The sequence below is a fragment of the Phocoena sinus genome, chromosome 9 (genome assembly GCF_008692025.1).
Source record: "Phocoena sinus isolate mPhoSin1 chromosome 9, mPhoSin1.pri, whole genome shotgun sequence".
In the NCBI taxonomy this organism is placed as follows: Eukaryota; Metazoa; Chordata; class Mammalia; order Artiodactyla; family Phocoenidae; genus Phocoena; species Phocoena sinus.
In genome coordinates this window covers 64,747,960-64,773,504 of record NC_045771.1, presented here as the reverse complement: position 1 = coordinate 64,773,504, position 25,545 = coordinate 64,747,960, and the positions used below count along the sequence as shown (strand labels likewise).

Below are 25,545 nucleotides of genomic sequence, written 5' to 3'. Positions count from 1 at the left end.
AACTGGTGACATCAGAGATGTATACCAGTGGGCTCTGTAGAAATTTAAGCCCCAAACTAGGGCTTAGTCATGAAATAAGGTCCCAGTAACAGGACCTCTTTCCCTAAGTAAAAGACTGAAAACTAAGGTAGAGATTAAAGCAGAAATTAGGCAACGGTGTGATGGTAAATATGAGCAAAAGTTCTAATTTGTAGCTTTTGCCAATTTCTGTGATAGGAATACTCCTACCTGTGGTCAATTTCAAGCTATCATGCACAGAATGGGGAAAAGATGTAGTAGCACACCATTATACGGTTTTTCTAACATATATATATAAGATTTAAGTAAACTAAAAAGCATAGTTAATGGTAAAGTATGTAGGAGGTGAAGTTTTTTTTAGTATTTATCATCTTTAATATAATTTCAAAAATAAACTGGAAATGTTAAAAAGCAAAAAGTAAAAACTGCCTCCCACATTTGAGAGCACTGAAGAAAAAAATATTCTCCAAAAATTACTCCAAAAGTAATATATCCAATTAATTGCTAAACAAAGCTAAGTTGACTTTAGAGGCCAAAGGAAATTTGATCACTAGAAGCTACAAGATAGTGAAGACTTCACTTTGCTGCAATATTAGCTTCTACTTTTACTTTAAAACATTGCAACTAATGCATAGAACCCTAAGTAATTTAGGTTCTCTGGGGGGAGCTTTCACTAAAACATCCCAGGCTATGCACTTTCATCTGATATTCTTCCAGAAACTCTTACACACTGGAAAACAAAGCTCTGCAAGCACAGTGGGATTAGACAAATTAATAACCTCATTTAAGAAGAGAAATGCATATCTACACTTCCAAGATCATGACAAAGCTTCCTGGCCCTGGAGACTACCAAACTGGCTTTCAATTTAGAAACCCACATAGGATGTTTATTAACACTGCAGGCATTCTAATAAGTGACAGCAAGTTTCTCTTAAATTCTGGTTTCAAAATCACACACGTATCAAAAGTAATACATTCCACTATATTAGAAAAACAGTTGATCAGTATGACTGGCTCAAGACAAACTGATAAAAGAACACTATGAAAAAGCAATCATGTGAAAATGGTGAAAGAATGTGAGCTTCTCAATAAAATGAATAGAGGTAGGTTTATGAAATAAAACAATGAGGTCAGAAAACTTGCTTTAATGTGTTTGAAGAATACACACCTTTTTGTATAGATTACCATTTAAAAAGCTGGGGTCCAGTCTTTTCCAAAACTAGAATTTGTATAAAGTTTGTATAAAAAGAATAGTCATGTTCATTCCTAAGCTTTCCGTGGCCTATATTCTTCCTGTATGGAATCAATCTATTAGAATTTGAACATCTGTCTCTTGCTTGGACTAAAATTAAGCATAAAACTTATAAATATCATAAACTTTTATCAAACATCTGTAGTGATTCAACACGCCTAAGTTAATGAAAAAATAATTCAGAAACATATGTCAAATGTTTCTAGATTTGCAAAGAATGGCTGAACTTAAATATACAACTAGCATAAATGACAAGTACCAGAAGTAAAGCCTTCAGTGACACTAATTTAGAAATAAAATACTAAATTACAAATAAAAGCATGAATATGGAGGCAAATTCTTGATAAATTCATTCAATTTCAAAACAAAATTAAAGCATTTAAAAAAATGTATAATAAAGCAAGAGAATTATAAACAGAATTCATGTTTTAAGAAACCATTGCTAAGATACCAAAATAGCCTCAATTAACTTAAAATTCATTTATCAAAAAACTGCTACATCTTTATTCATATAATGCTATAATAAATATTTATGTCTGAAATGTTCTCACCACAAAAAAATGGTAACTCTGTGAGGTGATGACTATGCTAATTAGCTTGATTGTGGTGATTACTTCATAATGTATACATATATATATCAAATCATTAGGTTGTAAAACGTAAAACTACAATTTTTTTTAACATCTTTATTGGAGTATAATTGCTTTACAATGGTGTGTTAGTTTCTGCTTTATAACAAAGTGAATCAGTTATACATATGTTCCCATATCTCTTCCCTCTTCGTCTCCCTCCCTCCCACCCTCCCTATCCCACCCCTCTAGGTGGTCACAGAGCACCGAGCTGATCTCCCTGTGCTATGCGGCTGCTTCCCACTAGCTATGTTTTACGTTTGGTAGTGTATATCTGTCCATGCCACTCTCTCACTTAGTCACAGCTTACCCTTCCTCTTCCCCATATCCTCAAGTCCATTCTCTAGTAGGTCTGTGTCTTTATTCCTGTTCTGCCCCTAGGTTCTTCATAACCATTTTTTTTTTTTAGATTCCATATATATGTGTTAGCATACGGTATTTGTTTTCCTCTTTCTGACTTACTTCACTCTGTATGACAGACTCTATGTCCATCCACCTCACTACAAATAACTCAATTTCGTTTCTTTTTATGGCTGAGTAATATTCCATTGTATATATGTGCCACATCTTCTTTATCCATTCATCTGTTGATGGACACTTAGGTTGCTTCCATGTCCTGTCTATTGTAAATAGAGCTGCAATGAACATTGTGGTACATGACTTTTTGAATTATGGTTTTCTCAGGGTATATGCCCAGTAGTGGGATTGCTGGATCATATGGTAGCTCTATTTTTAGTTTTTTAAGGAACCTCCATACTGTTCTCCATAGTGGCTGTATCAATTTACATTCCCACCAACAGGGCAAGAGGCTTCCCTTTTCTCCACACCCTCTCCAGCATTTACTGTTTCTAGACTTTTTGATGATGGCCATTCTGACCGGTGTAAGATGATATCACATTGCAGTTTTGATTTGCGTTTCTCTAATGATTAATGATGTTGAGCATTCTTTCATGTGTTTGTTGGCAATCTGTATATCTTCTTTGGAGAAATGTCTTTTTAGGTCTTCTGCCCATTTTTGGATTGGGTTGTTTGTTTTTTTGATATTTTGCTGCATGAGCTGCTTGTATATTTTGGAGATTAATCCTTTGTCAGTTGATTCATTTGCAAATGTTTTCTCCCATTCTGAGGGTTGTCTCTTTTCATCTTGTTTATGGTTTCCTTTGCTGTGCAAAAGCTTTTAAGTTTCACTAGGTCCCATTTGTTTATTTTTAAAACTACACAATTTTTAACTGTCAATTATATCTCAATAAAATTGGAAAAAATTATAAAAATATCAATTAAAAACTTACTGAAAACTTTATATGAAGCAATATGATATAACATTTACACTGCTGAAACTAAGAGCAAAGCAGTTCTAACATCTAAATCCTCTCCATTTTACTTACCAATAACTGTTTTTGGTCTTTCTTGGCATCCTTGTAAGAGGAGGGTCCAGACATCCAAGATGGTAATGGAGTTTACAGGTATCACACAATAAAAGAAGATGCTGATCATGGTTCTTCTTACAAATTCCACAACTTTGAATAAAGGCAGCAAATAAAGGATTAGAATAATTATCATCATAGTGAACAGTTAACTTACAGCATATTTTTAAAATTTCAAAATTTCACCGTATTTTCTCTTTTATTGAAATCAAATATTTTTTCATAACATGTCTTTTTATAATGTCAATAATTATTAGTTCTATATACTTTTGAGAATGTAGAAAAATAGCCTGGATCTAGTATAAATTTAAATATTGCTGGTGTCATACTTTTCAGAGAAGAGCATATGTTAGATAATTATGTTAACGTTGTCTTTATCTTAATTTTAATTATCACTTTAAAACCCATTTAACATTAGACCAATTTTTTTCTAGAAACAAATTATTAAACAAAAAAAGCTTTCAATTTTCTATGTCTCTAAAACTACAAAAGCAGTTACTTTACAAACAAAATTCAGTTTATTTTCTACCATTAATTATAAATCTTTCAAAGAACCTTCAACATGTAAATAAGCTACATATATAAGTCTCTTTACAAAATCAGACTTTGAGTCTTAAAAATATACCAATTGATTATTTATTATAAACAATGGGAAGTTTCACTATTGTTGTTACTGTTATGTTACATTATTTGTTTACTATATGGACCGTTTTTAAAGTCTTTATTGAATTTGTTACAATATTGCTTCCAGGTTTGTTTTTTTTTTTTTTTATGTTTTGGTTTTTTGGCCACGAGATATGTAGGATCTTAGCTCCCCGACAAGGGATCGAACCCGCACCCCCTGTGTTGGAAGGCGAAGTCTTAACCACTGGACCACCAGGAAAGTCCCTGTTACTGTTATTTTACATTTTTGTTTGTTCTTAAGAAATCCAACTTTTCTTGGGCAGAAGGACAAGTTAACTACTCCTGAGAGCACAAACACTATGACCTAAAAATCTAGGGTATATTTATATTAAGAATGTGAAGGTTGAGGAAAAAGTTGTTGAGAACCTAAAAGAGCCATATATATACAGAAACAGCAATGATGTTTGAATTTTTAAATAATCCTAGAAAAAAAGATCACATACACACATATACAACAATGACAACAACGACCAGTACTGGGTCTCAAAGTTGCTCAGAGTAAAAACGGAAAATTACTTAAAGTATATCCTGAAATAAAAATGAACTGTAGTGATAAAAAGTCAGGAGCATAAGTGATATGCCTGACGGTTCCAAATGAACCAATTTTATTTGGAAAAGCTAGACTGAGAATGTGCTAGTCTTCATAAAGTACACTAAAACACTAGTGGGCTTCCACAGTTCAAGGAAGTTATCTGCTATTACCCATGAAGAGAGCCTCCAATCAAGAAGAGAAAGTAATTATAGAGATTGATATTGTTGCTACTGCTGCTATTTCTGAGAAAGGAAGAAGTTGTGGGGAGAATATTTATAAATTTACATAAGCATATACTTGTGTATGTGAATAGATTTGTGTATGTATACACACACACAAACATATACTAGCATCTTCAAGACTTTTCTCAATATCATCAGTTACATGGAAAAAATAGTGAGATCCAAACCTACTGAAGTATGGAAAGAAGTCTTAATAACTATGTAAAATTGCTATAATGGTGAATACTGTAAAATACTGAGCCAAGAACAAAAATATTTGGGAGAATGAAATTATTACAACTGAGCCAAGAGAGAAAAAAATGTAGACAGATTCAAATCTAAAACTTATCTTCATTATCCACCACTGTGCAAAGGCAGTAATTCAAGCTATATTATAGTACCCATCACTACCTAAAAACACATGTAAACCTCTAAAACTCATTCTAGTAAAATAAAATATAAATGCCCATTTATCTAACATATCATTTTAACTATTTAAGAAAATAATCATCTACATTATTTAAAGTCACTTTCCAATTCCCCAAAGAGGAGAGTTCATTTCCATGGAGGATATGCACACATAGCACATGCACACATAGCACCAGTTACTTAAAGGATACAAAAAGTGATTTAGCTTGTCATTAAAAGAGGAGCAAAATCTCTTCTATCATCATTCAATCTGGAAAACATCTTTGATGGTTTTAATAAAATGAACTTCAAATGCATTTAACTTAAATTCCAATATAAATGTAATTCATTCACAAATATCTGAAGCATCTTGTTACTAAAAAGTATTAGTTTAAAAATACACAAAGGCTTCCCTGGTGGCACAGTGGTTAAGAACCCGCCTGCCAATGCAGGGGACATGGGTTCAGGCCCTAGTCAGGGAGGACCCCACATGCCGCGGAGCAGCTAGGCTTGTGTACCACAACTACTGAGCCTGAGCTCTAGAGCCCGCAAGCCACAACTACTGAGCCTGTGTGCCACAACTACTGAAGCACACACACCTAGAGCCCGTGCTCCTCAACAAAAGAGGCCACCGCAATGAGAGGCCCAAGCACAGCAGCCGAGACCCAATGCAGCCAAAAATAAATAATATTTTTAAAAATGAAAAAAATACACAATATTAATCTATCATAATTTCATTACTTGCCTATAAAGTACTGCAGGAAGAGTAGATGTCTTTTGTGTGCCTCCTTCTTTTTTACTTGGTTTTCTCTCCTTGGGTGCTCGCAAAATTGCCGGTATGTTCAACTTCTATTGATTTGAACAAATGCAGTTTATTTTGTTTTAAAGAAAAAATATAAAGCAACTTTCCTCTATGCACTGCTCAAGTCAACTAATATGCTAGAATTGTGAGGGGGAAATCTTTTACAAGCGTTTACATTGGCAAAAAGGACTAAAATGAGTTTTTGTCTCAGTCACTGCCGTTAGAAGCCTATAATAACACACTTTCATCGATTTTCAGTGGACCACTAAAACATTATGAAAATTAAACTTCTACTTTAGCTTTAAAAATGAAAGACAAGGACAAGAATTTAAGAACTTAAAAGAAAAAAAGTACACTTGACAAAAAGAATATTGAGGCCGTTTATTTTCCTCAACAACCCAGCTACACTGGTGCTCCAAAGGTTAATTAGAAAAATTATCTTATTGGACCAAACTCTCCACAAAGTGAAGTAGATTCTCTTTGGGTTTCTACTAATCAGTAGTATGCTGGCTTCCCAGACAGCAACCATCTATCAAAGTCACTTCTCAGTGGCCCGGTGGGCTGGCATCTGTTTAACCAACTGGAAAAAAGTGTCCTGCAAGTGGTACAAATGAATTCTACTTCTGCTGTGTATTTTACATTTGCACAAGGAAATGTATGCGCTTCTGTTACAAGTGATTTAATAAATGAAAATGCTCTTTTATAGTAGATAATGTTCTATACTAAACAGGAAATTCTTATGAGACAAACTTGCAAACCAAGCCAAAAGATAATGCTAGCTTGCCAAATAAATAATAGGCTTGCATTCAATATTAACTTATCTAAATATAAAATATAAAACACCATAATCTTCCAAAAATTCATCAACAACCTATCAATAGAAACAAAGGTCAATTCTCCATACGCAACTTCATTCTCACCTTTTATATTATGTTATTCATTATAATATAAGCCATATACACCTTGTTCACAAAAGCAGCATCTTCAAAGCCAGCATGGCACAATACATATCAGTATGCGTTACCTTCTAAAATAATATGTCTACACAAATTGTTTAATGAATTTGACTCTTTGTAAACCTTTAAAACAAGTACAATGAAAAGTATCTGTTCTTTGAAAACCTTCCTTCACAAACAAAACTATTTTCATAATGAAAGGACCACAATGAGTCTTCATCATCCTTAAAAAAATAACTGAAATTATTCAAATGAATTCTTAATTTAAGAATTATATACACAGTATCAAAAAAAAGCATTCTAAGAAATCCACTGGCAATGATTCTTCTTTTCAATACCAAGAACTATAAAAGGCTAAATAAGTTCAAGGGTAAAGTTAATTTTTTTCGTAACTACAATAATAGCTACTGAAGGAGAAAAACTACACTTTAACATTACAGTTTCAAAAACCATTTCTTACGCAGTTCAAAATCAAATCAACATGAAAATAAATCTCTCCAGTTTTCTGTTTAAATTTTACACACACCCCCGGTCCAAAAAAAATTTTTTTTAAAAGAACTAATTATAGCACAAGAACAGGACAGAAGAAATGTGGCAAGGAATCTAAAACCGCTACATTAGAGGGAGAAGAATATGGTAGAAGTAACTCATGCTTCAAATCTTAGCTTCATCACAAACGACAGGTCAATCAGTTAGAGCAAATAAAAAAATCTGCAAACAAGATAGCTGTTAAAACAACCAAGTTAAGCCACAAGTTCTCAGGAGGCAGCTTCCAAAGCTCTAGATGTACTGCAGGCAGGAATCATTATCCCAGAGGATTAGTTGACCCTGATTAAACGGAATTCTTTAGTTAGTGAAGAGACAGTTGTATTATAGTTCTGATCTTTGAAATCATATAGAGAGCAAGAAGAGAAAGAGATAGCAATTGGAAAGAAACTAACCTGCCCTGTGATTCTGCCTAGTAAGGCCCATATTCCTTGTCCTTCACTTCGAAGTTTTCCATTCAGGTTTTGTAGCTCTTCTAAAGATTCACACAGCTACAATGTAAATAATTCAAATTAGTAAACTATTAAAATATACAGTAAAATATGTGAAAATGTAAATAATTTATTAATAAATGTCCCAAAATATCTATATTTATAGTCCATATATTTTTAACACATTCAAGTACAATACACTGAAAAGTGAGGGTCTCCAATTATCTAAGCAGCACCAACAAAATGTAAACATTTTGTTTTATGTTACCATTTTTACTAATGATAATAATGATGCCTACATTTATATATTCTATTATAGCTTACTATATAATTTCAGAAACGTTCTGCTAATTAATCCTATGAGTCTATCAAGACGCACTCCTACCATTTTCCCAATGAGAAAACTAAGGATCACAAGGTTTTTGTAACTTAGCTAAAATCATAAGACTAGCAAGAATCCTTAGGTCTTTTGAATTGAATCCCAGTACTCTTTTCAATACAGTGTGGTTGATTATTGGAAATTTACTTCCTACAAACATTTTTATCACTTAAAATATTATTTATCGGTAAGTCAATCCTGGTTTTATATGCTCATGTTACTTATTACCTAAAAGTTAGTCACAACTTGCTTTTATATATTTCTTTTTGACCTTCCTCATCTTTAGAATGAAGGGGTAGAAGGGAAATTTAAATTAGGAGGTTTTTTTTTAAATCAAAAGTAACAAAACAATTCAAGAAAAAAACAGTAATTTCAAAATAAGTTTTAAAGTTTTCTACAACTCAGAAAGAGAAGTTCCATAGTACAGTGGTTAGGAATAAGGAATGGAGTCAGACTGCTGGGCTTCAAAGCCCAACTCTATGACTTGACTACCTATGTGAGCCTGGGCAAATTACTTCCCCTGTTTAGGACTCAGTCTACTCCTCTGAAAATGGGAGCAGTAATCCTAAGCCATATTATAAAGCTGAAATCAGAATTAAATGAGTTAATATAAGTAAAAGTGCTCAAAATTGTGCCTGGCACATAGAAAGTACTCAGTAAGTGTTAATGATGGTAATGAAAATAATGAGGGGTCGGAATTGTAGGCAAGCTGTAAGAACTCCAGAGGAATTTCAAAATAAAACATAAATAAAAACATTATAAAATCACAAAAGAAATCATCAATAAGATGTAATATGTTGTTTGTTTTATAGCCAACTTACCTTATTATATTCCACATGAAGCTTTTCTTGTTCATTCTCTAATTTATCCTTTATATTCTTTTGTTCAGCCATATTTTCTTGAATTTGAATCATGCGCATATTTCTCTCTATTTAAATTAAATATCCAATTTTACTTTAGTAGAAAATAAAAGCTGATACACAAATTACACAAAGGAAGAAGCTAGCCATAGGGATGATCACATGGATAAATCTACATCATTCAAAACACTTTTAACTCTATTCACAAATTAGCTTAGCATTTTACAGCAACCCACAACTTATTAGGAAAATAAACATGCTTTTACTTGATATATGTAACATTGCTAGTAAATTTCTAAAAATTGACAGCATATCGAAATCTCCATCGGCAAATTATCATCAATGAAAACGTGCATGAATCAGTGTCTATACTGACCAAAATAATAATTCACAAAATCAGCAGTGAGAGCAGGTTGCTTATGTTTTCTCCTTCCATCCACACTAGAACTAGTATCTGAATTGTCCACTGGGAAGATATCTGTACTGATCCCCATCAGTTCTGCTTTCCGCATAAGTTTACGAATGGCCGAAGCACTGCTAGTGAGTGGTCTCGGCAATTTTTCCCTTGGAACCCAGGCCTGGGGTCTGGTGGATCGAGCTAGTTCTGCTTTGGCACGATATTGCTGAAGCCGAGCATTGATCCTTGCCTATAAAAGAAATGTATACAAATTTTAAAAGATACTAAAATGGAACATACTCCTTATGATTTTTACTTCCACATTTAGAAAAAGTAAAGATAACCAGAATTTCACATATCAAGGCAAATTATATCTATCCACAGTCCTTAAGGTATACTGTATAATTCTTAGGCTATAATAAACCAGGTCTACCCCTAGTAACAACTGTCCTAGTCTATGATCAGAATTGTCAAAAACTAATATGATTAAGCTGAAGTTTCTCTTCTCAACCAGCCTTGCACTAGTCTCCATAAATGTACTTAATTTACACAAAAATACATTTTATATGATGGGCAAACTAATCAAATTCTTTGCATAAAAGAACATTAGAACAGACTGAAAAAAGATGTGGTCAACATATTGCACTGATAGAATAATTTCCTCTAAGCCATATTCTTTAATGTACTGGAAGCATGCTTTACAAATGACTGCTTTGTTGACTAGGTGACGAGTAATATATTCAACCACAAACTACACTCACCATTTATCTTAATGACAATCCACTTCCTAGGTAACTAACCAAATTTCACAATTATACTTCACATGTCATTGGCAAACACACATGAGATCTGAAATTTATAACCTTGATTTTTTTTTTTTTTTTGGCCGTGCTGTGTGGCTTGTGGGATCTTAGTTCCCTGACCAGGGATCAAACCCAGGCCCTCAGCAGTGAGAGTGTAGAGTCCTAACCACTGGACCTCCAGGGAATTCCCTGAAATCTATGACCTTGAAAGAAAAAAACATGAGTTTTGGCATAAATCCCATCCATACCTGTGCTTCTGGTGATAGTTGCTTCTCTCTCTCTTGTAAAGACATTTTACAATAGGATTGTAGAGCCAAGTAGTTTTTTCTCTTCCACTTTCTGTCTAACCTATCTGCATGTTGCTTACAATAAGCAAAAAATGGATCTGCTATATCCTATATCAAAAAACAGGGGGGAAAAAGTAAACATTTTTACTTCAAAGGGTCATTAAAAAAACAGTAATAGATAATATTTCCTTTTAGAAGAATAGCCCACAATGTTGGTTATTCCTAAAATAAATTACAAAAGTAATTTTTATACATAATGATAAAAATTGCTGCTTTAGAAACTTAATCCTATATATCAAGTTCAAATTAGCAATTTTTTTTAAAGGGCCTTGTGGATTTAAAAATACTGAAATCAAATCTTAGGTATTACCATTTAGATATATTTGTTACCTAAAAAAATAATCACGGTTTAAAACAAATAAGATTTCAATAATCTTAGGTAGAACTCATCATTAAATATTAAAGTTATGCATACATAGATTAATATTATAAAACAACAGTATATCTAGAAAATACAGTACTAGCCAACACAGATAAGTAGGGTATTTCTAATTGACTAGAAATGCACAGGCAGATTCCACCTGGGACAAAAATGGATTAAGAGGGCCAGGCCTGGGGCTTCCCTGGTGGCACAGTGGTTGAGAGTCCACCTGCTGATGCAGGGGACATGGGTTTGTGCCCCAGTCCGGGAAGATCCCACATGCCGCGGAGCGGCTGGGCCCGTGAGCCACGGCCGCTAAGCCTGCGCGTCTGGAGCCTGTGCTCCGCAACAGGAGAGGCCACAACAGTGAGAGGCCAGCGTACCGCAAAAAAAAAAAAAAAAAGAAGGCCAGGCCTTGTCAATAAAACACTTTAGATAGTCCCTTTAACTCTTCATGAAACCCTAAAATCTCAGATGGAAACACAGCTCTCTCACAGTCATATTTCATTATACTACCTTAATGGGTACATTTTTTATTCATAAATAGTAGGGTACCAAAAATAAAAGAAATCTACTATCAAAAATAGAAATAAATTGTAAATATGTAGCCAAAAAAAGTAATGTGCAATGTGATTGCCAGCAAAGTAACAGGCAGTTCATTCTTTAGGTCTGTCCCAAAGAGAATAATAAAGATAAGCTATCCATGTAGGTTTTTATCTAAGTTATGTTAAAGGGTCTCTTAGTAAGGTAGGGTTTTACAGCCCAAAGAGAAATGATGACACTAAGAAAAGAAGAAACAAATGAGAAAGTACAAAAAGAGAAATCATCGTAATAATAAAACTAAAGTGTCCTTGACATTAAAAAAAAAAAAGTATATGATGCAGTTCTGTAGTGTGATATCCAAAGATGTCACAATATGGCACTGTGAACACTGTGATCACAGAATTTGGAAATATAAAAACCTGGAGATAAATCCTGGCTCCACCATTTACTGATTTTTGTGGCTTCAAACAAGTTGTGAAACATCTCTGGGTCTCTGTTAACTCATTAGTAAAACAGATTTAATAATAACCACTTCATATAGGCACACAATACAAAAACATGGGCAGGAGATTGCATTAAAACATGCGCACACACACATACACACACACACACACAGTTGCTTTCTCACAACATACTCTACATCCTGGTCACAGAATAGGCTAATGGAAATAAAGAACATATTGAAGCATAGTCAAAATGATCTGGAGAACTATTCTACTGTTTCAAAGTAGTAGGTATGGTTGAAATTGACTTATCAGAGATAGGATTCATGCTTGAATACATGAGTTAAAGCATTAGGACCTAGACTCTGACTCGCTAAAAAGACCAGTCATCTCTGGTCAAAAGGGTATCTGAAGGGGACTAGGTAGCCCAAGTAATTTTTTTTTTGTTTTCATTATTTGGGATTGGGAGACAATAAACCCTAAGTCTAAGGCTAAAATGACTAAGGGATTAACCTTGTTTAGACAGTGGAATAGATATACCAAGCAAATATTAACTGTGACAGAAACCACTGTCTTCTGATATCTATCCTCTCCTTCTTCTCCTTAGTACTAGAATCTTCTGAGTTTCTACTGGGTATTTGACGACCTTGCTAGAAAATCTCTGCTCCAGACTCTCAGCATCTGGATATGGGCATGTGATAAGTTCCAGCCAATGAGGTTTGTGAAATTTCCTAACCATACCTTTGAAAGGAAATTGCCTACTCTTAACCTTTTCTTCCTTCCTTCCAATGGGGTGGAACCCAGTCAAGGTGTGATAAACCATCTCTGACCATGTAAGAAAGTGCGACAGACTAAGGGAAGATGAAGCAACAAGTAGGAAGGCACCTGGTCCCTGGAACCAAACTCCCCCAATATCAAATCAGTCTGGAATGTAGAAAGAATTCAACTTCTTCTTTAAGTCACTGGCTATTTGCTTTTGTTCAACCATTCAAAATAGTGTCCTAATTAAGGCATTGGTTGACTTGGAATATCCCTTTAACTTGCCTAGAGAAACTTTCAAGATCCTACTCCCCAATAGAAAATAGAAACGGAAAAACATTTTTCTGAATATCTACCATGTACCAGGCACAGGTGCCTTTTTTCATACTATCTCATTTATCCTCTATAACACTACCACATGAGGTGGGTTCTATTATTTTAATATCAATTATATGGATAGAAAACTGAAAACAAGAGAGGTTAAGTTGCTGACCCAAGATCCACTGCTAGAAAGTTAAGATCTTTTTCAACCACTATCTGTCATCAGATTTACTTATGGATGTTTCCAAACAGAAATGACAAAAGCCCAACTCTGGAGATTGTGATTCAGTAGGTCTAAGGCAAAGAGTTTTAAACATGAATGCCTTGAGAAAAAGTACCAGTAAATGTAAATGTGCAAAGGGGCCTAAAAGACGCTGGAAGATTATAAGACAAAAGTAATGATGGGGGTGGGGGGGAGGGGGGATGCGGGGTAAATGGTGGGGACTATGAGCAATGTGACAAAGTGGAATGCCCCTCAACTCAAGGTTGTCTTTTTTTTTTTTTTTTTTTTTGCAGTACGTGGGCCTCTCACTGTTGTGGCCTCTCCCGTTGCAGAGCACAGGCTCTGGATGCGCAGGCTCAGCGGCCATGGCTCACAGGCCTAGTCGCTCTGCGGCATGTGGGATCCTCCCAGACCGGGGCACGAACCCGCGTCCCCTGCATCAGCAAGCAGACTCTCAACCAGTGCGCCACCAGGGAAGCCCTCTGAGCATCATCTTTTATCTTTCCTGATCACTCTCTCTAAGACTCAAACAAGTTTTTAACACCTTTCAGGTCTCCAATGTATGGACTTTCTCTCTTCTGACTGTCCAAGAGCCCATGCACATGATTGCCCTCTTTACCTGATTATTTCATGGTCCATCAATTAATTACTTCGTTGCATGGCGTATCGATTCGCTTGTTCCTCTCTTCCTCAACTAGCTTCGCTTGACAAAACCTAAGGCACCAACTCTTCCCCTATTTTGTACCTGTACCTGAGCAGCTGAACACATTCTCAAATTAATTTGTATTCCATTTTTGTAGATAATTATTGAATAGCTTTATCTCTCAGTCAAACCTTCAATATCTCCTCCCTATTCCTAACCTGCAGATGATGACCTTATTTATTTCACTGGAGAGGGTTTCAAAGAGAGGAGAAAAGCAACAAAACAAAAACTTCCACAACCTCCAATCACCACATACCTCAACCTATCTGCATGTCTACACATATCCTCTGACTAATCTCCTGTTACTATGGATAAACTGCCCAATGTTCCTCTCTAAGGTTAACCTTCAGTTGCGATAATATCCCACCCCATCTTCCCTACAGCAATTCTATCTCTCTTACACATTTTTTTCTCTCCACTGGCATGCTAAACATACTGTAATATCCTTTAAAAATACTTAAAAGACCTTCCTTGGGCTCCCACATGTTGTTCCACTTCTAAGCTCCTCTTAATAGGAAAAATCTAAAGACCTGTCCATATTAGCTATCTTCAATTCTATTCCATTCCTAAGTTTTCATTGACTACTCCCAACCACTCCAATAGCTCCTGTCAAGTGAAAAATGACCCTCATTTTGCCAATTCCAATGGTCATTTCTCAATCTTAATCTTACTCCTTTGACACAATTTGCTCATTCCCTCTTTGAAACACTTCTTTGAAATACCTCTCTTAGTTCTTTTCTTTACCTCACTGATCACTCCTCCTCAGTCTCCTTGGTAGATTCCTTATTTTCCCAAATTTGAATGCTGTTGAATGCTGAGGTAGCCCTATGACTGTCATCAGACCTCTTCCCATCTCCTTCTACTCTTATAACCTAGATAATTTCATCTAGTCATCTCACCATAAATACTATCTATACCCTGACAGCTCCCAAATTTATATCTGTAGCCTTGACTGCTTCCCTAAACTTCAGACTCTGATAGCCAACAACCTACCTGATCTCTCCACTTACGTGTCTAATAGGCATTTTGAACTCAACATGTCCAAAACTGTCCTCAGTTTCCTTTTCTCCTGCAACAGATCTGCTCTTCCTTCAGTCTTCTCCACCTCAGTAAACCACAACTCCATTCTGCTAGAAGCTCAGGCCAGAAAGAAGTCACCCTTTTTACCCTCTCTTTCTGTTACATTCCACAATCCTTCAGCAAATACCTATAAAATTTCTCGTTTCTCATTACCTCCATCCTAAAACCTGTTACAGTAAAAGTTCTAACTGGTCTCCCTGCTTTCACCCTTGCCTCCCTACTGCCTGTACTCAATACAGTTATCAGGGAAGTCCTTTTAAACATCAGTTGCAACTCTTATGGGCTTCCACCCCACTCAGAGTGTAAATCCAAAGTCATTCCCATATCTTTCCAGGCCCTACATGAAGTAGCTCCCTGCTACCTCTATGACCTCCTCCTCTCCTCTTACCAAACCCTAGCCCCTAACTCTGTACCAGCCGTACCAGTCTTCTTCTTGGTCCTCAAACCAAGCATGTTCCTACCTCAGAGCCTCTGTATTTCTGTTCCCCCTGCCTGTAATGCTCTCCTCTCAAATAAACATATGCTCCCTACAATTTTCCTTACATATTTCCATAAAACGTCACCTTATTAGAGAGTCCTTCTCTGATCTCCCCATATAAAGCAGCATTGCCCTACCTCCCTTACTCCCTAAATACTTTATTCTGCTTTATATTTCTCCACAATACTTATCACAATATTTTTTTTGCTAACTTTTTCACTCTCTGTCAGAGGAGAGCCCACCTGCCACTAAAATGTAAGCTACCTTAAGAGCACAGTTTGTTTTGTTCACTGTTATCTCTACAGGGTCTAGCAGCAGTCCCCAACCTTTTGGCACCAGGGTCCGGTTACATGGAAGACAATTTTTCCACAGACTGGGTGTGGGGTGGGGTGGAGTGGGGTGAGGGGTGTGACGGCTCAGGTGGTAATACAAGCGATGGGGAGCAGCAGATGAAGCTTCGCTCGCTCGCTGCTCACCTCCTGCTGTGCAGCCCGGGTCCTAACAGGCCACGGACTAGTACTGGTCTACAGCCTGGGGGTTGGGGACCCCTGGTCCATAGCAATGCCTAATATACAGTAGGTCAATATATCTGTTGAATAAATATACTGAATGAATGACAGTAAAAACATTAATTTGTAATCCTTAGATAGTTCAAAGGTAAGAGACAGATAGGTCAGGAAGGTCCAGCTGAAGTTTCTGATTCTTCCAGGGAACCTTCTTTCTGTACTTACACCACTTCTTGTCCATACTAGGCACCTGTGACATCTTTTACTGCCATCTTGAAAGACTGTTGAACATTTTATTGTGTTTACTATCTATCCCCACCTAGGTTGATACTGTAACTTAAAGCTATTTTTATGCTCCCTGACAAACTCCTCCACCCCATACCTAGAGTTTAGTGTCTTGCACATATGCACATGCCCTCAACCATGATTGACTGATTTCACAGAGTACTATGAAGCTTTGTTTGAATATAAATCTCACTGTTTGCTAAACAAAGTTTAGGTCACCCCCTTAACATAACTTAACTGAGTTTCAGAACATGAATTCAATAAGGACTTACTCCTTATGGTCATGTTCCACAAATACTTGCTGAGCTATAATTCTGTCAGCCCTCAGCTGCAGTGCCTTTGCAGACATTATATGACTAAATTGTTTAACATACAGCTGTAATTTATTTTTTAAAGAGTCTTGTACTCAAATCTGAAACTCCCAGATGATGAAGACCAAAGAATAAAAACAATAAATCTGAGCAAGATTTCTTAATTTCTTATTCTAGTGCTTGAAATTTCTAAGACTTTTTACAGCTGAAAATTTTAAATGCAAATTCATTGCCCAAATGCCTAGTGTCTAGATACCAAAAGAGAAAAATTAATTTGACAATGTACATATTTTGTCCTTTATATATTTCCGAACCATAAACAAAACTATGTCTATAGCTCTTCAGTATTTCTTCCTATAAAAACTGAAAGTAACCAACTTAGCTTTATTGATATCTTGTATTTGGGTTCTATCTAAGAATCTGTATTCAACTTGATCTCATTTTTGAAGCTATATTTTTCCCATTTGGCATTTATCACTTTTTCATTTTCCACTTTTATGACTTAAGTATTTTATCAATTCTTAAAACACTCATACACATTGTATGCAAAATATGGCTGTTTAAAACCAAGGTGAACTAAATTTACATTAAGTCTTTTTATGTATTTAAATTATATTTAAAAATATACAGCATCTTTATCCATCATTAAACTATTATCTTTACCTTTACCTTTTATATAAAAAATTAATACTAATCTAGCTAACAGAAAAATAAGGCTTTGTACAGGAAAGCAAAATTATCCTTTGGCATCAGATTCCACAAAAGCATTAAAAGGTATTTATGTTAAGCTGATTAAAATCTGACATATTTCTTTCTAGCACGAAAATATATATAATTTAATGAATATATAACGCTTTACCCAATTCTACTCTTCATTTTTTAACCATATGTGTTAAAACACAGAGAGTAAACCTATGTTAATTTATTCTGCAGCTAAAGCTCAACTTATCCAATATCAGTCTAGGAAAGTCCTAATTCTCTGCTCTGCACATATTTAAGAATTACCCATCTGCATTTATTATTATAATTTATATTTCCTTACACTTAGTTGGACCATTTCAAATTCACTATTTTCAACTCTGGTTTACAATACAGATAAAAATATGCTCTTATGGTAGATATTCAATTTAGACACTGATACAAAACTCATAAAGTTAATCCAAAAATAATGATATAAACTCTTTATTAAAAACAAGACTGGTGTGTTTTTATCCTATATATTATTTATCATTTATATTATTCAAAAAGGATTTGAGGTAGCTCATTAAAATATGCAAAGTATAAGATAATTTTAATTAAGTTTTAATTATTAATTTTAAAAACTAAGCAAGGACTGGAGTGTGTGTGTATGTGTGTGTGTGTGGAAGGTGAGAGTGAATAATGGAATGAGGGGAAAAAGAGGTAGGAAAAAATAAGATGAAGCCCAGACATACAGAGTATCCCTCAAAGCTCTATGTAAGATTATAGAACTAACTTGGGGCTGTGATGATAAAAGATAAAGCCAGTACTATTCAGTTTATGGAATTATTTTTTCAATGTAGAATGTTGTTTTCTTTCCTTGACTAACAGATGCTAAAGCCATACTAATGTTTGGAGTTTAGACAGGTGATCTCTTTTGACATAAAATGTACCATAAATCAAAAATAACAATAATCTTGACTAAACAATGTTCTGATTTATTAAACTGAATTCCCTTAAAAAACACAAAGTAATTGAGCCAGTATTAACTTGACCCCCCCTCTGACTGGGGTAAAAAGCCCCATGAGAAAAAAAAAGGCTTGGAAAGGAAGGACTACTGAGAAGCCAATTCCACTGTGATGAGGGAGGCTGGAAGGAGAGGGTATGACACTATTAAAAGGCAAAGACCAGAAAACAGATCAGACCCAGAGAAAAGAAGGCCCAGAATATTAGAATTCTACTCTGAAGCAAAGAAGGGAAAAACGGGAAAGGTGACATTTTTACTTGTTTTTTGTTTTAATTCATAACACCTGATTCTTCTTTTCCTTCTTTTAATAGCTGATATAAAGACTTCTTCATTTGGTCTAGGTATGAGCTACAGTGAATGAAAATAAACTGCCAACTTCTTAGGCTAGTTGTAGCAAACTGTTAGTTGCTGACCCCCCCCCACCCCAGTCATCCCCTTCCAACATATTCCTTTCTTGTAAAATCCATTTTATTTGACAGAAACTAAAAATGTCAGGTTTCACCTTCCCAACTTATCTCATTGCTAACGACGGCCATAATGACTGTTTCAATACATGACATGATGGGAAAATCTAGTGGTGTGAACGTATGAGAAAATTTTTCATTCCTAATAATAAGAGAACCCTTTCCCTTCTCTTTGACTTTTAATTCTATAATGAAAGAACACAGTGCTAAGAGCTATTCCAGCAATATTGAGACCATGAGACAACAAGGTTAGGAACTAAAAAGAAAAATATGTTGATGCCGGTGGGAGAGAAGGATAAAATAAGACTTCATCGTTTAGCAGCTGAAACAGCCCCAGAAGTACTTATGTTTATGCCTCCTATCGTATGAGATAGTTAATAACTACTTATGCTACTGCAGTTAAGTATTCTATTACTTGCTGCCAAAAGCCTAGGTAAGATACAACATCAAGAAGATGAACCACCACAGCATTTATCTTAAAGGCCACATGCACATTGGTAGTAGACTCCAAATGTGCCAGTGAAACTTCCAGAAAATTAAAGAAGTTATTAATACAATCAGTTACATAATTCACAATATCACAAACCAATTAGTAAGCAAACACACTGCTACACCTACTGTCGAGAACTGAGAGAAAGAATTCTGTGCTGAGAAATAGGCTCATCAACATTCCCAGTTAATACAAAAGAAAAAAAATCAGTAAGGCTTTCAACAACAACAAAAATGTAAAAAGCACACATCAGCAAAAAGAATAATAGTATGAATCAAAATAATTTTGTCCAGGTACGTAAGCATCTAATAATATGGCTTACACAGAATGTTTAGAGGAGTGGACATTCTGTATATATTCCAAATAAATCATATTTCTTACAGTCAAACTTCAAATAAAGGTTAAATAAGATTCTTAGAGAAGTACCAAAGTGAAAGTGATCTATTTGCTAACACACGCTTTAACAGGTAACTGAGCTGGGGTAGCAGTGAACATCAACTTAAGCAAACCAAAGAGATAAAGAGACACGTTTATGAATAAAGTTATTCCAATACCACAAGAAAATGTGCCAAGGAAATATTCTCAGTCCATGCCCGTAGATAAATGGGAAATCAAAACAAGGAAAAATGGGAAATCAAATATGCAAGGTACTATACTTAAAATGATGGTTTGAAAACTAATTTTACCCTAGAATTCTTTTTTAAATAAAATCTTAAAAAAAAAAGATCTTAAATGCTAAACAGCTGACCAAATAAAAGCTGAATGACAAAAGAGATATTGCCCCTCAACTTGTATTTTAAGCAGAGGATACAGTGAAAAATAAAAAAGAACAAAAAAATCCTTGTGCTCATGAATCTATATCCTAATGAAAGTGACAGACAATAAACAAGATAAATAAGAACCATATATATTATCACACACCATGATCAAGTGGGACTCATTCCAAAGATGCAAGGATTTTTCAATATCTGCAAATCAATCAATGTGACACACCACATTAACAAATTGAAAAACAAAAACCATATGATTGTGACTTCCCTGGTGGCACAGTGGTTAAGAATCTGCCTGCCAATGCAGGGGACACAGGTTCAAGTCCCAGTCTGGGAAGATCCCACATGCCACGAAGCAACTAAGCCCGTGCGCCACAACTACTGAGCCTGTGCTCTAGAGCCCGTGAGCCACAACTACTGAGCCTGCGTGCTACAACTACTGAAGCCCGCGCACTTAGAGCCCGTGCTCCGCAACAAGAGAAGCCACCACGATGAGAAGCCTGTGCACCGCAACCAAGGAAGAGCAGACCCTGCTCACTGCCAACTAGAGAAAGCCCAGGCGCAGCAACAAAGACCCAACGCAGCCAAAAATAAATAACAAATAAAATTAATTTATTTTTAAAAACCCATATGATCATCTAAATAGATGCAGAAAAGGCTTTTGACAAAATTCAATGTCTATTTATGATAAAAACTCCTCAGAAAGTGGGCACAGAAGGAATGTACCTCAACATAATAAAGGCCATATATGACAAATCCACAGCTAACATCATACTCAATGGTGAAAAGCTGAAAGCATTTCCTCTGAGATCAGGAACAAGATAAGAGGTCCACTCTCAGCACTTTTATTCAACATGGTTTTGGAAGTCCTAGCCACAGCAATCACAGAAGAAAAAGAAATAAACAGAATCCAAATTGGAAAAGAAGAAGTAAAACTGTCACTGTTTGCAGATGACATGATGTTATACATAGAAAATCCAAAAGACACTACCAGAAAACTACTAGAGCTATATTAGATAGTGGTTAGGTATTTTTAAAAGGGAAGAATAAAGCAGGAAAGGGGAATAGAAAGTGTCATGGGAGGTAGAGGGTTGTAACTTTAGACCAGTGAGTAGTAGACATGGAATGAGGACCCGAAAAAAGTGAGGGAATGAGCCACGTGAGGGAAGAGCAGCCCATGCAGAGAAACAAGTACAGAGGCCTAGAGTAGGAGCTCACCTGGCCATTCATTAAAGGAGCAGCAAGTAGGCCAATGAGGCTGAATGAGGGGAAATGATGAAGTCAGAGAGGTAATGTGAAGCCAGATCACACAGAATCTTATAAATCAGCAGAGAAACTGGCCTCTAGTCTGAATCAGACAGAAGGCTACTGAAGGGTTTTGAGCAAAGGAGTGACCAGCTCTGACTTAGATTTTAATGGGATAATACTAGCTGCTACTGAAAATGTCCTCTATTCTCTGGAAAAGGATTGGCAAACTGTGACCTGAAAGCCAAATCTGGTGCTGCCTGTTTTTGGAAATACAGTTTTATTTGAACACAGCCATGTTCATTTGTTTATGTATTGTCTATGGCTGTTTTCATAATCAATGGCAAAGTTAAATAGTTACACACAAGCCATAGGCCCACAAAGCCTAACATATTTACATCTGGCTCTTTGTAGTAAAAAATTGCCACCCTCTGCTCTAGCAAGGCAAGGGTAGAAAGAGTTAGGAGGTTGTTATATTAATCCAGGTGACAAAAGATGACAGACTAGGATAGCAGCAATGAATGTGGTAAGAAGAATTTGGACATATACTAGATATACTTTGAAGACAGGATATGCTAATGGATTAGATGTGGAGTGAGAGAGAAACTGAGCTGGGTAACTCTCATAGAGTTCATCCAGAATAATTTTTAAAATAATGCCTAACAGCCACATAAAGGTATCACTGAAGATCTGATATAAAATGTCTAACTTTAAGTAACATAACTTCTTGATGAATTCATTTAAAAAGTTTTTGATCCACCACGAGCCATTCCTATCCATCCTGGTTCTTCTAGTAATATTAAGGCATCAGTTCAACAGCTAAAGATCTAATTTGAGCCTTTGAAATTTAATCCATGAATGATTTCAATGCATTATCAAAGGCTGTGGGGAAAAAAATCGATAAATTATCTTACATGTTTCAAAGAGAATTTTTTACATGGTAACAAATTATAACAATGTTCATAGTACCAAAATCATACTTTATCATACTACCATACTACCATATGGTTTAAATGAAATATAAGTAACCTTAAGTCAACTATATGATGTGAACCATAATAATATAAGTTTCAGTCATAACTGAGCCTGTGCTATAGTTCAGTTTTTTTTGTTTTTTGGGTTTTTTTTTTTTTTTGCGCTACACGGGCCTCTCACTGTTGTGGCCTCTCCCCATTGCGGAGCACAGGCTCCGGACACGCAGGCTCAGCGGCCATGGCTCACAGGCCCAGCTGCTCCACGGCATGTGGGATCCTCCCGGACTGGGGCACGAACCCGTGTCCCCTGCATCGGCAGGCAGACTCTCAACCACTGCACCACCAGGGAAGCCCTACAGTTCAGTTTTAATAATAATATGTTGTAACACAACATGGTTAAATATTCTAAATAATCTAGAATTTTCACAAAGTGGATCAAAAAGAATAGAAACTTCAAATGCATTCTCACCAGTAAGATAAAGTACTATGTCAGAAGGCTATAAAAAAACATGAAAATATGCTAAGGTGTATGATGTCATTGGATGAAACTGAGGTACTTATTCTCTTTTTCAACCTTTCTTTTACTGCCTATATAAAACAGCCATTAAGAAGTAAGAAATCCAGGCTTCTCCAGCTGTTCACTGAGATTTATCTGATCTTGAGTCTTACTTGTATTGTCTCTCTGCACTTTTGCTCACCATCTTGAGTTACAGCCATGACTAATCCACACAACCCTATTTTATAATTGTACCTCTATGTCTACCAAACAGCTGTGAAAATGCTCAGTGTTCATTTAGTACCCTTCTTCAATTAAAGTACAACTCATCAGAATCAGAGACTGACACAAAAACAGATTTATGTACCCAAAATATAATTTCAATAGGATCCCTATTTTGATAAAATATATCCTTCAAAATTTGCTTAACAAATTTTCTTCATCAGATTATCTTTTTTACTTGTTTCCTGTCTATGAAATAAATGGAATAAGATGAAAGCCCAACATAAAAAACATATTTTTACATGACACTGAAAATTTACCCAATAAAAGATGGAACATAACATATATACATAACAATATATCCCAAATATAAAGTAAGAACTACAGAATACTCAATTACCTGCCTATATAAAGTGCTTAAAGAATCAACAAAACTTGCTCTCTCTCTCCTTACAGTATTAAAATGTTTTGAAGACCCCAAAGAGCTTATGTGAGTTATATTTATAGATAGCATATTAGAAGTTAAAATTGAGTATTTTTTAAAATAACAATAAAGCCATCACATGTTAACAAAAGTAACATTTTTATGAAAAATACTATAATTTACACACAAAAAAAATTTAGTGAGAAGAGTGGTACTGTTTTACATTTTTACAAACCTCTTTAATATCTCGATAGTGGACATTAAAGAAGATAGCTAAATAATCTCTAGAAACCTCCACTATTACATTAGGAGAATATTAGGAGCAAAAAAAAGTATATACTATTTTAATACTGTTATAAAGACAGTTTTGACCTCAAAGACCTTGAAAGAATATTAAAGAGTCCCGAATACATACTATGAAAACAACTGACTGCTTAATGTAAATTTCTGGTAGGAAAATTTTAGAATTAAAAATAATTGTAAAGAAATAGAAATGCAAATACTGAAGACTGAAGACAGGGTAATGATTTTATTTAAAGAGTAACAGAGCAAGGTTATTACTCAAATATAATTTCAGATTCTCATATAAAATATGCTGACATTATAATGCTTTAAAACACCTTGAATTATGTTTCATTTTATCTGTCAGATTTCACTATAAAATTTTTAACATGTTTTCTAAATGTCTGGTTAGGTTTAAGACTGAAGAAACTCATATATATTGTTTACTCTTAAAGCTTTAGATCTGTGATCTAGACAAAGATTTTAAGAATAAACTCGTAAATTTATTTTATGATGCATACCTGGTTGTAGGATATAATGAAGTCATGAGAAGTCTCATGAACATATTCACCAACTATGGATTTAAATCAACCTACCTCCTCTGCTGCTGCCTCTGAAAGCAGACCTTCCTTCTGAGCGCAGGTCACGTGGAAATAGGCTCTGCACATCCCTGCATCACAGCTAATGCAAACTCCAGTTCTAGCAAAACGAGGGTCTTCACAGAAGCTACACTCCTACAATGGAAAAACAGGAAAAGTCTCAGAGCAAAAATATTTCCAGAACAGAAACTGCATTCTCATACAAAGCATCTACAAAATACAAATAGTGAACCAGCAGTATATCAATACAAACAATAACTATAGGCAAGTATTTATATGAAAAAAGTAATTCTCTATATAGTTCTAAAAAACAAAATTCCACTGATACAGTAATGAGGATAATAATAATTAATATCATTTGAGGGCTTACCGTGTGCTAGGCACTATTCTAAGCACTTTATAAGTATTAATATATATAATCATTTGACACTCTTCCACAATAATATGTGGAAAAGGTACTATATTTCCATTTTACATATGAGAAAATTTTACACATGAGAAAACTGAGGTAAAGACAGTTTTCAAACCAGGATAATCTTACTTTAAGTCCATGCTCTTAACCATTAAGCTACACTGATTTGAACAATGTAATACTACTCGGAAAAATTAAGGAAAATAAATAAGAAGCCAGAGAAAATTCACTGAAAGATCTAGGCATTGCAACCATAGATATAATGCATTTAAAAAATACATTTAAGAGAATTAAAAGTAATCTTAAGTAAACAATTTTGTGAAATTGGTAGTAATACACAATATAGCCAATTATTTACATTCTTTCTGTATACAAAGGGAAAACCTGCAAAACTAAAGGCATAAACTGTTGAAATTACCCCAAATGCCACCGCCCCGATTTATTTTTTTTATACTTTTAACCAAGCCACAGAGAGAGAAAAAGAAAAACCTAGTCTCAAAATATACACTACTCTGGTAATAGGAACCTTCACAAAAAAACCTGCTAAATTGTGAAAGATTGCCAGTAGACAACTAAGGAAGAACGGCTTAATAAATGTATTCTACGTAAATTAAATGAGAAACATTTTTTTAAAAATTAAAAAGTTTCAAGAGACACTAAAAACATCATATTAATACTATAACAGTTAGTGAGTACCTACTTGGTATACAGCACCAAACTGATATATCAGCAATGAATAAAAATAACAGGAACAGGACTC

At 35.1% G+C, this 25,545-nt stretch overlaps 1 protein-coding gene across 5 annotated transcripts in view; it reads right to left on the bottom strand.

Annotated features, from left to right (window-relative positions):
• PHF14 (PHD finger protein 14) overlaps positions 1 to 25,545 on the bottom strand; it is a 208,379-nt gene that overhangs the window by 145,895 nt on the left and 36,939 nt on the right. For all 5 annotated transcript variants that reach the window (XM_032643190.1, XM_032643188.1, XM_032643189.1 and 2 more), the window contains exons 7-13: positions 24,371 to 24,508; positions 10,591 to 10,737; positions 9,519 to 9,789; positions 9,104 to 9,210; positions 7,868 to 7,963; positions 5,914 to 6,017; positions 3,285 to 3,416 (exon numbers count right to left, since the gene is read on the bottom strand). In XM_032643190.1, coding sequence (XP_032499081.1) covers positions 3,285 to 3,416; positions 5,914 to 6,017; positions 7,868 to 7,963; positions 9,104 to 9,210; positions 9,519 to 9,789; positions 10,591 to 10,737; positions 24,371 to 24,508 — 995 coding nt within the window. The remainder of the gene's footprint in view (positions 1 to 3,284; positions 3,417 to 5,913; positions 6,018 to 7,867; positions 7,964 to 9,103; positions 9,211 to 9,518; positions 9,790 to 10,590; positions 10,738 to 24,370; positions 24,509 to 25,545) is intronic.